Genomic DNA, 11845 nt, shown 5'->3' with positions numbered 1-11845 from the left:
GACTGGAAAACAAGCCATACTCAAAATAAGCTGTCAACATCAAGGCTGAGCATTTCTACATCAAAACTTCAGTTTACTTATGACAGTCTCAAAAACATGAATTCAGACTTCCGGGGTTTTATTTGCAACAACGTGCAGGGTGGAACTTTCTGCATCATTATTCTTTTTTCAGAATCACTTTCTGGTTTGAGCATGTGTGGCTGCATTATTACAATATTACAACTTGCCATTGTGTAGCCAAGACCGGTTTACTAGTGTTTCAGCCGTCAAAGGTGAGCTGGTGTGCTGAGTTGCAGTGAGCGCTGGAGGTGTGGAAAGAAGAAAGGCCTTTGTAGAACTGCACATTCTGAAGGTGGCGATGATGCAGAGTTACGTCGAAGGCATTTTTAAAGCAAAAAGAGATCATTTTCATGGGAAAACTATGTTAAAAAAAAAAAAAGTAGCTTTGATACACAGAGATGAGTGTTTGGGGGTTTGTTCAGTGCCTGGAGAGGGACTTTGAAATCGCTACACATGCCAGAGCTTCTCTATATGGAGATCTAAAGGCTGTTTTCTAAGGTTGTTTTCTATTCTGCCAGAATGCCATAAATACTGTTATTTGTTAAACTTGCTCATTTATTCTTGTATTTTGCTTTTTTTTTTGTTGCTTATAAATTATCGATATTTATTCAAATGAGTCTCAAAAAATTTCATATCTCAATTTTACATTTTTACAATGTGTGTCTTTAAGTCGTGTAAACTGCAAATTCCCAGAACAAACAATGCCTGCGGACACAACCTCCGTACAGCCCTGATCAAAGCCAATTCAAGCAGAAATACTGTAAAGCACAAATTTTACTAAACAGGAATGATGTTCTCTCTCTCTCTCTCTCTCTCTCTGTATGTGTTCAGAGCTTAAAATCCAGGCCATGATGTTGAGCCCCAACGGTCTCTTGAACCCCAAAGCCTCCATGCCTCACCCTCCACCTCCACCTCTGCCGGTCATCACACACACCGCAGCTACGCCCACCATAAACTCCAGCCAGTCGCGTCGGGCGAGTGCTGCTTCCATGGACGTCCACAGCCTTGAGCAGAGGTCGCCGGTGAGCCTCGGGCACAAACTTTTGCATATATTATTACTACATTAACTGTCAGGAACTAAGGTGATTTGCGGAGAATGTTATGAAAAGGAAATGAATCCAGGCCACGCTAATCAATTTCTACAACTGGGATTTTATGATTGTTTTGCACAAGTTAAACCCCAGGAGTACCAACAGAGAACTGCATTATCCAGATGAAAGAAAAAACATTCCAATGACCTTCCATTAAAGGTACCTTGCAGACTTATATTTGTTAAGTCTCAGTGTTTGCCAGCGAGCCTACTGTAGCAAGTGTATTCCCAAAAGGTAACGAATGGCTTGAATGCATTTCCATCCTCATAAAACACTAGCAAAGTCAAATATTTTGGAACCGTCGTTGCTTTGGCTGGCAGTTCTCTAGCTACGGAGCCTTTTGCTGGCACGTTACAACCACCAGCTGATGATCAGTTGAGTCCTATAGTCTTATAGGCTGAGCTTACAGGTAAACGCCATTTTGTTTAATTGGTAAGATGACTTAGGTTGTGTCCGAAATCATCCACTCACTCCCTACTCACTATCTAGGGAGCACTATACAGTAAACTATCTAGTGAACTATGTAAGGAGCACCTTGCCAAAGTAGCATTTCAGACACCACTCAAGCTATTAATTATGTCGCTCGCTAGCTGTGATTGGTGCCGTAGCAGCGTAGTGCAAGCACATCAAATTCACAGTTTATTGCGTTGCTAAGAAACGGGAGAATATAAAATTTGACAAAACATAAACAGGAACAAGTTTTCGCGCTCTCGTTCGTCTAGTTTGCGTTTCCTTTCACGCAATGCATGATGGTCCATATTGCTTGATTAGTGACCATCAGCTGTACACTACTTTTCACGGTGCATTGTGGGATATTTTGAGTGCACTATATAGGGTGTAACATCTGTAACATTCGGACAGCACTACAAAATGGCAAACGCCCTGTACAGTGCACTGTATAGAGGGTATAGTGGGTGATTTCGGACACAGCCTTAGAATGTTGGTAGAACAACCATGTCTTGGTACCAAAGTGGTTTGTTTTCCACATGGACACCAGAGGTTGTCAGTGTTCCCTCTATTCACTGTCTTTTACCTCAGGTTTGTGTGTCACTGTGTCTAATACTTACTATCAGCTACTATTGTCTTAACATATGGGTTGGTAGAGCAGAAGATACAAAGAAAATGGGAAGTCACGAAGCATTTCTCAGCTGCACCGTTACTTGCCAAAAAAGCTCCACAGGGTGCCTTTAATCTGCCAAGAATGAAATCTTTATTTGCAGTCGAAAGATCTGTCAGAAATCCAACGAGGCGTTACTGTTGTTCGAAGTTGTCTTCACAGTCTCTGTGGGACGGCGGGCCAGAGAGCCGTCGCTCCAGCTGGACCAGCATCGGCCGAGCCCCCAGCCTCCACAGGAAGAGCCAGTCAGGGGAGATGGAGTCCCTGCTCTCCGACACGCACACCAGCTCCAACCCCAGCAGCAGGGAGCAGTCTCTGGACCAGTCAGAGTACCTGCAGGTGCCCATACTGCACTCGCCCGACTGCAACGGCACCACCTTCCACCTCCCGGAGCACGGCTACGACGACGCCCCCCTGACGTCACATTACCCAAGTGATCAGGAAGAGGAGGTGTTTGAGGAGGTAGGCATTTATTTGTTTTGCTCATCGCGTGGTTCATGTTGAAGTCACTTGGAAAAAGCATCCTAATGATGTCGTGTTTTTGTTACTTCTAGATAAAACAAGTTCATAAAAGAGCTTGTTTAGGCATGTTCAAAAGTTCAAAAAGCTGCTGCTAATTATCTTGCAAAGGCATGAATTCCAACCTTCGTGACCTTACACACTTATGCAACTTTGAAAATATCTAATTAACTGAATTCAAATTATGAACAGAGTGGAGGTAACACTGTGAGCATTGTTAGGAAAAACCTGAGCCGTGATGTGCCTCATGTTGTGCTGATAAAACGGCGAGGTCGCGGGCAAAACACACTTTAGATGTAATTATTTTATTCTGAATTTTAAGAACATGAGTACTGCATGATTTTGGTTGTTAAATGAGTGTAGAATATGATATAGGAAATAACCAACAACATCCAAAATTCCTGTAATTGTGTATTCAAGCGTGCAAGTGTGTTTTTTTTCACTCGCAGATGTTTGTTTGTGTGTGTGTGTTCGTCCCAGAGTTTATGTAAGAAGCTGAAGAAGATTCTGGAGCCGTATGAGCCTCAGTGGTGCCTGGAGCATGAAGAGTGGTCCCTCTATCTGTTCTCCCCACACAACCGGTAAACACACACACACAAACATACACAGACATACACAGCCCCCGATATTTTCCCGAGTGGCCTAGGTGGCTTAAACCACAGCATGTGTGAAAATTCACAGTTAAAGTGTGAAGTTTACAGCTACAGCTTAGTAATGCAATTTTCACTTTTATCAATTAAACCTGGGCAAGTGAAAACACACACATTATGTGCACGAGTGCAGTGATTCAGGTGGTGTGATGTGTTTATATATGTATGTTTGTATGTACAGTCGTCCTCAGATGTATTCATACCCTCCCATTAAAGAGGAAAATAACAGCTGTCACTGAAATCAGTTGAAATTGACAAAAGTAATAAATAAAAATTTTATGAAAATCATGACGTTGCTTTTGAATTGTGGTTCAACAGAAATATAATTAATTTTAAAAAACAAGCAAACCTGCATAATGGGACCTGTAAACTAATATTTTGTTGAACAACCCTTTGAGCCAATCACTGCAATCAAGTGTTTTCTGTAACTCTCAATCAGACTTCTGCACCTGTTGACAGGTGTTTGGATTTTGGTCCACTGTTCATCAGCAAAGTGCTCTCATTTGTCCAGGACAGTTTTGTTTGTTTTATTTAATAATTATTCTTTTCAACCACAATTCAAAAGCAATGTCTTATTTCATTAAATTATAATTTAGCAATTTTTTATTTATTATTACTTTTTTCAGTTTCTAGTTGTTTGACTGACTGTTGAGAATTTTGCCTTTTCTTTAATAGAAGGGTATGAATACATTTGAGGACGACTGTATATACACACACACACACACACACACATACATATGTATTTATCTGTACATAGAAGATAGAGGAGAAGGTGCTGATGCTCTGTCCTTCTTGTTGTGTCTCTTCAGGTTCAGGTTGTGGTGTCAGAGGGTCATAGGTCACAAGATGTTTGATCACGTCGTCCTCCTTTTCATCTTTCTCAACTGCATCACCATCGCGCTGGAGAGACCTGACATTCAGCCTCACAGCATGGTAATACACAAACACATTCACGCTATACTTGTGAGGACCCCTTTTAACATTTTGCATTCCCCAGCATCATCATAGCAACACACCAAACCTGCCTGTAACCTAAACTCTTAGTGGTTGTAATTTTGGAACAGTATTCGTCGTGTTGAATACCTAATTCTATTTTCCTGATATAATTTCTGTTTTAATTGTGTATTAAAATGCTGTTTTAATCTTTTTTTTATTTGTTATGTAAAGCACTGTGTTTGATCAGTTCTACACAAATCAACTGAAGATAAATCATACTATCCCTGCCATCTAGACTGAACCTTAAGCAGCTCTTTTAAGCAGTAAGAAGAGTCAGTCCTCACAAATATGGAAGCACTAGATCTCTCTCTGTCACACATGCAGGCTGTTAACTCCATTTCAAAAGCTTGTGGCTGATACAAGAGCAGTTTGGGAGGCACCATAAGAACATCTGCTGTTACCAGTATGTTTTACGAAATGGATTTTTCCCACTCATTTTATTGCACATTCACACTCCATAATCAAAGCAAAAGCTGCTTGGACACACAATCCTTAAAGACTCCCCTTCGGTTCAAATCAAGTTTGCCAACATATCCATATGGTGTTTTATACATATATATATATATATATATATATATACACTAGAAGCCACATCTTATGGGCGGCTGTGGCTCAGCAGGTGCTAGACTGGGTTGTCCTCCAATCGCAAGGTTGGCGGTTCAGTCCCCCCCGCCTCACAGTCGAAGTGTCCTTGGGCAAGACACTGAACCCGAAGTTGTTCCCAATGGCCAGCAGCACCTTGCATGGCAGCTCTGTCACCACTGGTGTATGAATGTGTGTGTGAATGAGAAACACACTGTAAAGGGCTTTGGCTATATAAGTGCAGACCATTTACATCTTGAGCAAAATAAGATGTCAACACCATAGCTGAGTATATCCACCCTGAAATTTAAGTGTACAGAGTCCACCTTAAAAACATGGATTCAGACTTCAAATATGGCTGAATTACTCCAATTTTGTCATTATAGCCGAGAGGAGGTTTACAGTGTTGTAGGTGAGCTGGTGTGTTCGAGCAGCAGCAAAGAAGCAACAGTGTAGAGTTACATTTAAACCATTTTAAGTCAGAAAAAGATTGTTTTAATGGCAAAAACTTTAAAATGTGTGACCTTGGGTGCCCCTATAGCTCACCTAGCTGAGCAGGCGACCCATGAACAGGGGCTACAGTCCCCGATGCAGCGGTCGTGGGTTCGACTCCCGCTTATGACCCTTTGCTGCAGGTCTCTCCCCATTCTTCTCCATCCTTTCCTGTCTATCTCTACTGCTCTAAAATAAAGGCGAAATCCCCCCAAAAAAACAAGCGTAACCTTGATGCACGGGAGTTTTTAAGGGTTTAATCAATGCCTGGAAAGTGGGTTTTAAATGAATGAATGTGCTTCTCTGTGTTTGTCTCACATGCTAACATGTATGTGTGTGTGTGTGTGTAACAGGAACGGATTTTTCTCAGTGTGTCCAATTACATCTTCACTGTGATCTTCGTGGGCGAAATGATGATCAAGGTAACCATAACACGACACGTCCTCTGAATGAGCACTTCACTCCAAAGTCATTTTCTCATCTTACTTATAAAGAGGCAATTTTCTTCCTGGGTGGGCATCAGAATGGCTTTCAGTCTCATTTTACATCCCGTATTATTTTATTATTTCAGTAATTTTGCTGGGTCTGTGTGTGTGTCTGCATGCCTGTGTGTGATAAGGTGGTAGCTATGGGCCTGTACTTTGGAAACGGTGTGTACCTGCAGAGCAGCTGGAACGTCTTGGACGGACTGCTGGTGTTTGTGTCGCTGGTGGACATCCTGGTCTCCCTGGCATCAGCGGGTGGTAATCGAATCTTCGGCATCCTCCGGGTCCTTCGGCTGCTTCGCACGCTGCGGCCGCTCAGGTAGGAGTGCCGGAGATTTAATTCTCGTGTTTTTATTCCTTTAATATTACCCGGAGAACTTGTTTTGCCTGTGTGTGACTGTGTCCGTGTGCCGCAGGGTGATAAGTCGGGCTCCAGGTCTAAAACTGGTGGTCGAGACTCTGATCACATCGCTCAGACCCATTGGGAATATTGTTCTCATCTGCTGTGCTTTTTTCATCGTGTTTGGAATTCTGGGAGTCCAGGTAAACATTTGTATTCCCTTCTCATCCTCTCCTAGCTGGAGAAAAGCCTCATCATTTTATTATTTTTTCTTCCTGCTTCTCATCGAAAATACGCACTCATTTTCACCCAATCTTTTGTGCCCAAACATCCAAAGCCCGCTGTGTTTCCTGCTGCAAGAAGTCATAGTGGTTTAAAATAAACGAGGCACAGCTCAGAAAAGGCTTCAGGTAATAAAAAGTGGAGAAAAATTCGGAGGAAATGCAAATGAGCTGCTGATTATGCACCAGAGTCCCTGGAAGTAATTAAAAAAACAATGGTTCTACGGAGGGATTGTGCTGAGAATGTGTTTTTTTTTTAAATCGGATTTTCACCTGGATTTTTATATTATTAATTCACTTAATGAATACAATTTATTATTTATTAAAGTTTTTTTTTAATTATTCAAACCAATAAGCTAAAATATGACATACAAGATAATCATGTTATTAAACAGCAGAGACTTCAAGGACCCTTCACGGAGCCCATACATAAATCTGAGAAGCCCAAATCATTAAAGGTACAGGAAAGGAAAAAAAACATTTCTCTAACAGAGACTAATGCTTACTTTGTCACTACTTTTGACAAGTAATGATTATTTAATTTCTTCAGGCATTGAAATCCTGTAAAGCAAATAATCTGAATGGCAAAAACTGCTCTTGTGCTTGAAGCGCTGACGTCTCACATCCACTTCAATTCAATTTACATTTTTATTTATATAGCGCCAAGACACAACATATGTCATCTCATGGCACTTCACATAGCGAGGTCAAGACTGTACAATATTATATTATAGAGAGAAACCGAACAAATCCAACGATTCCCTTTGAGCAAACTGTTTGGCAACAGTGGGAAGAAAAAAAACAACTCCCTTTTAACAGAAGAAACCTCCGGCAGAAGCAGGGAGGGCGGCCATCTGCCTCGACCAGTTGGGGTGAGGAGAGGGAGGGAAGGATAGTGGAGAAACAGACAACAAACAAAAGAACAATAAACACTGAGCAGGTTGGTGAGGCCATTAGCTGCAGATCAGAAACATGCGGCTCCAGAGCCAGAAATACTTGCAGAGAGGACACAGACACAAAGTTAATGACATGCAATGGTGGCATATAAATCTTCATTTTAAGGCGTCACAGTCCAATAAGTTTGGGTACAACTAGGTACAACACCATTTGTAATATTTATTTGAGCAGCATTTCCCTGCTAAAAGTCAGTTTGGAGAGATCCCCCCCCACCCTCCCGCTTTCTGCTAGTTTTGATTTTTTGCAAATCTTCCTACAAATATTCAGATTTAGTGCTTGCACAGGAAATGATGCTTGATGAATGCTGAAGCTAACGTTGACACACAGGCATGTATTTCTGAAGAGCACACCGCATTAGCCTCTAATGAGAACACTCCAGGCTCAAGTATTTCAGTGTTTGTAATGACTATAAGACAGAATAGACCAATTTTTTGTATCTTAGCTGCAGCATAAGAGCAGAAACCCCGTAGGCACTTGCTGAGTAATTTACTGTACGCCAATATAACCATTTTTTGAAGCTTTCTTTACATTACCTGGAGGTTACACTGTTCCTCTCTGTTTTTAACTATGTGCACCCATCTGTCTCTGTGTGTGCAGCTCTTTAAAGGGAAATTCTTCTATTGCGACGGCCTTAATGTGAGTTACATCACCAATAGGACCCAGTGTCTGCAGGCGGGCTACCGCTGGGTTCGACGGAAATACAACTTTGACAACCTGGGACAGGTTTGTCACAATCCCACACATCTCAGGCTGACACCTAACAAGCTGATTGAGAGCACAGTGCTGATTTATATGCGTCTCACTGTTGCAGGCGCTGATGTCACTCTTTGTGCTGTCATGTAAAGACGGCTGGGTCAGCATCATGTATGACGGCCTGGATGCCGTCGGAGTGGACCAGCAGGTGAAGAGACACTCACTCACACATGGGGGGGAAGAAACAGGATGTGAAAAGCCAAGACTGAATATCAGGGAGACGTATGAACCAGTCAGCGAGTGTTTATTGTATTTCCTCGCGTTTTCGGTCTGTTTTGTGTCAGTCTCGAGCACATTTGATCTTGTTTGTTTGAGTGCGAAAGGGGAAATATTTCAACAGAGAGGTGAGGAGGTGTAAGGGAAGAAAAAAGTCAGATGGATAAATAGATGTGAGTTGACAGTGCTGGCAGTTTCGCTGCTGACTCAGGACTCACATTGTCCTCTTGTTTGTGCCTCTCTCCTTTTCTTCCTCTCCGCCCCGCCTCACCCTCTTTCGTCACTGTTTGATCCTCCTATTTCGCCTTTTTATCCTCATGCTACCTCCCCTCCTCTCTTCCTGCATTTCCTCTCTCCGTCTCTTACTGCAGCCAATAAGAAACCACAATCCTTGGATGCTGCTCTTCTTCATCTCCTTCCTCCTCATCGTCAGCTTCTTTGTGCTCAACATGTTTGTGGGCGTGGTGGTGGAAAACTTTCACAAGTGTCGCCAGCAGCAAGAGGAGGAGGAGGCCCGGCTGAGGGAGGAGAAACGACAGAAACGACTGGAGAAGAGGAGGAGAAGTGAGAAAGCATTAGAGGAAGGGGGGAGGCGTGTGGAGGGGCATGAAAGACTTACAGTTTATAAAACATTACACCCATACATATTCACTGAGCCTGTCATGCCAAAACCACTTGTAATAATGTGCTGCTAGAACCGCCTGCGCTCTTCTAGGTTTTTTACGAGAAACTGGAGCCTTGCTGCAGATATTTGCTTCCTTTCCACCACAATAGTAATGTACTAGATGATGTCTTTCTATTCAAACTGGTTTACATCAAACAGTGACAACTGGATTTGTTAAGTTTTCCATGTATAGTTTTGTAGGGTTTTAACTTTAGCTTTAAATTTATCTGGTAAGTTTCCGTAAATAATAATACTTTAGAGTTAGAGGTAAATTTCATCTTTTAGATAATTTTGTAGGGTTTCAAGCGTAATATTAAAATAACTCAGGTGACTTCACTTCATAAATATACTTGTTTGGTAAATTCGCAACACCAATCGTATTTTTCTTTTGGAAAGCACTTTGGCTGAATTGCTGTTTTTTTTTTTCACTCTATTTCTCTGCTCTGCTGTCTTATCGGGTCTGATTGTGTTGCAGCAGTGCACATGGTAAATGATCTGCACTTAAAGTCAGTTAAAGACTTTTTTTTTTTACCTTTGTAATTCAAAAAGCATGTTTTGTTGACTGGGATCAAACCACCAACAAAGCAATTTGTGGGCAGCTCCCTCTAACACCAGCAGCAGAGCTGCATTGAATGCATAAAGCCCAACGTTGCACTTATACAGTGCCTTTTACCTGTATCAAGGTTGTGCAAAGCGCTTTACAAAGTGTTTCTCATTCACACATTGACACACTAATAGTTGCAGAGCTGCCATGCAAGGCGCTCACCTGCCAGCAGGTAGCTTGGCGCTCACTGTGTTACCCAGGGACATTTCAGCACATGGAGAAGCTGAGGATAGAAACACCAACTTTCTCTACCACCTGAGCCACGGCTGCCCTTTATTAGTCATTCAACTCCACAAAACTATTTTTTTTAGTTTGTTTACGTCAGCTCTCCTTTGAAGACAGATGCAGAAGAGGGAATGGTCCGGGTTTCCTTCTACTAATATGAACTAATTGAGAAAAGGGAATAAAGAAAACATGGCAGCCTAACTACTTTGAGCATTACTGGATTTATGGCTACAGATGTACAGACTGAAAAACTCTGGTGCAGATGTTGGATGTTGGGGCCCAGCACGCAGTTTTAGGTACTGGATGGAGTTGAGGTCAAACGCAGGACAGTTAAGTTCTTCCAACCAAACTCAGAAAGTCATTTCTTTTCTAGGGCTGGTTTTGTGCGATGGGCTATCATTATGTTGCAACTGCGGCTCCAAAGTTGATTCACATGGTTGTCAGAAATATTGATTCTGGAGGACGAAGATTTCCCTTCATCTGAACAAAGAGGCCTGATCCAAACCGTGCAAACATTCATATACACAGGACAGATACACACAGTGCAGATGTAATATTACACTTGCACATGCAACGCCTCTTGTTTCATATATATACTGTATGAGCACATGCATAATTTCTACCTATATTGTGCACAGATTCACACTCAACACAACTGCACACACTGTTGTTTTCGCTCTCTCTCTTCATCTACCTCAGTTCTGTCTCTTTCCGTCCTTCTGTCTCTCGCTGCAGTGTAATCTTTAGTAGTGCTTTTCTCCAAGTCCGTTAACTGTCGGGCAGCAGACAGCGAGGGTTTCTGCCCAAAGACACCTTGAGGTGCCATAGAGTGTGTGTGTGTGTGTGTGTGTCTGTGTGTGTGTCTGTGTGTGTGTCTGTGTGTGTGTGTGTGTGTGTAGAGGTGTGTGTGTGGGTGTGTGTGTGTGTGATAGATAGGATTGAATTCCTGAGGTGGCACTTTTAGTCTTCACACACACACAAACACACACACACACACACACACACACACACACACACACACACACACAGCAGAGTGCCACTTGGCACCTACTTCATCAGTGACTTCATAGCCCTTATCATATTTTTCTTTCAGAAGCATTTTAATGACCGTGTGTGTGTGTGTGTGTGTGCGTGTTTTGTGCGACACAGGGGCCCTGGAAAAGCCATATTACGCTGACTACTCCCCACTGCGTCGATCCATCCACACCGTGTGCACCAGCCACTACATGGACCTCTTCATCACCATCATCATCTTCACAAACCTCCTCACCATGAGCATGGAGCACTACAACCAGCCTCAGGTAACCATGGCAACTCCTTCTTCCACCTGTCCTAGAACCATAGTAATGAAGCGGTATGCGGTGGTACAGTGCAGCCACAGTGGCTTTTTGAAGTGTGTCTGTGTGTCCTGCAGTACCTCGAGGAGATTCTGAAGTACTGCAATTACGTCTTCACGGTGGTTTTTGTCATCGAGGCCATTCTCAAACTCATCGCTTTTGGCCTGCGCCGCTTTTTCAAAGAGAGGTAATCATGCGCTCACATGAACACAAAGACTGTGACAAGCACACAGCTTTACGCAGAAACTGAAACTGCTTGTGTGTGTCAAGATGGAACCAGCTGGACCTGGCCATTGTGCTGCTGTCCATCATGGGAATTACCCTGGAGGAAATAGACCTGAGTGCTTCCCTGCCTATCAACCCCACCATCATACGCATCATGAGGACCCTGAGGATAACACGAGGTACACACACGCAGTGACGCAACCACACAAACACGACGATATGTGCCTGATAGGAGCTGACACATTAACAAT

The 11845-nt window shown here is 42.7% G+C and overlaps 1 protein-coding gene across 1 annotated transcript in view; it reads left to right on the top strand.

Moving 5' to 3' along the window:
- LOC103359182 (voltage-dependent T-type calcium channel subunit alpha-1H) overlaps nucleotides 1-11845 on the top strand; it is a 49598-nt gene that overhangs the window by 27399 nt on the left and 10354 nt on the right. Inside the window, exons 16-28 of the mRNA XM_008284412.1 lie at nucleotides 892-1082; nucleotides 2419-2730; nucleotides 3268-3368; nucleotides 4247-4370; nucleotides 5861-5929; nucleotides 6127-6311; nucleotides 6409-6535; nucleotides 8168-8293; nucleotides 8382-8471; nucleotides 8911-9103; nucleotides 11182-11333; nucleotides 11447-11556; nucleotides 11640-11773. Coding sequence (XP_008282634.1) covers nucleotides 892-1082; nucleotides 2419-2730; nucleotides 3268-3368; nucleotides 4247-4370; nucleotides 5861-5929; nucleotides 6127-6311; nucleotides 6409-6535; nucleotides 8168-8293; nucleotides 8382-8471; nucleotides 8911-9103; nucleotides 11182-11333; nucleotides 11447-11556; nucleotides 11640-11773 — 1914 coding nt within the window. The remainder of the gene's footprint in view (nucleotides 1-891; nucleotides 1083-2418; nucleotides 2731-3267; nucleotides 3369-4246; nucleotides 4371-5860; nucleotides 5930-6126; nucleotides 6312-6408; nucleotides 6536-8167; nucleotides 8294-8381; nucleotides 8472-8910; nucleotides 9104-11181; nucleotides 11334-11446; nucleotides 11557-11639; nucleotides 11774-11845) is intronic.

The sequence above is a fragment of the Stegastes partitus genome, unplaced genomic scaffold (genome assembly GCF_000690725.1).
Source record: "Stegastes partitus isolate 25-593 unplaced genomic scaffold, Stegastes_partitus-1.0.2 Scaffold357, whole genome shotgun sequence".
Classification (NCBI taxonomy): Eukaryota; Metazoa; Chordata; class Actinopteri; family Pomacentridae; genus Stegastes; species Stegastes partitus.
Note: the sequence above shows the minus strand (reverse complement) of the source record. Positions and strands in the feature narration are given on the sequence as shown.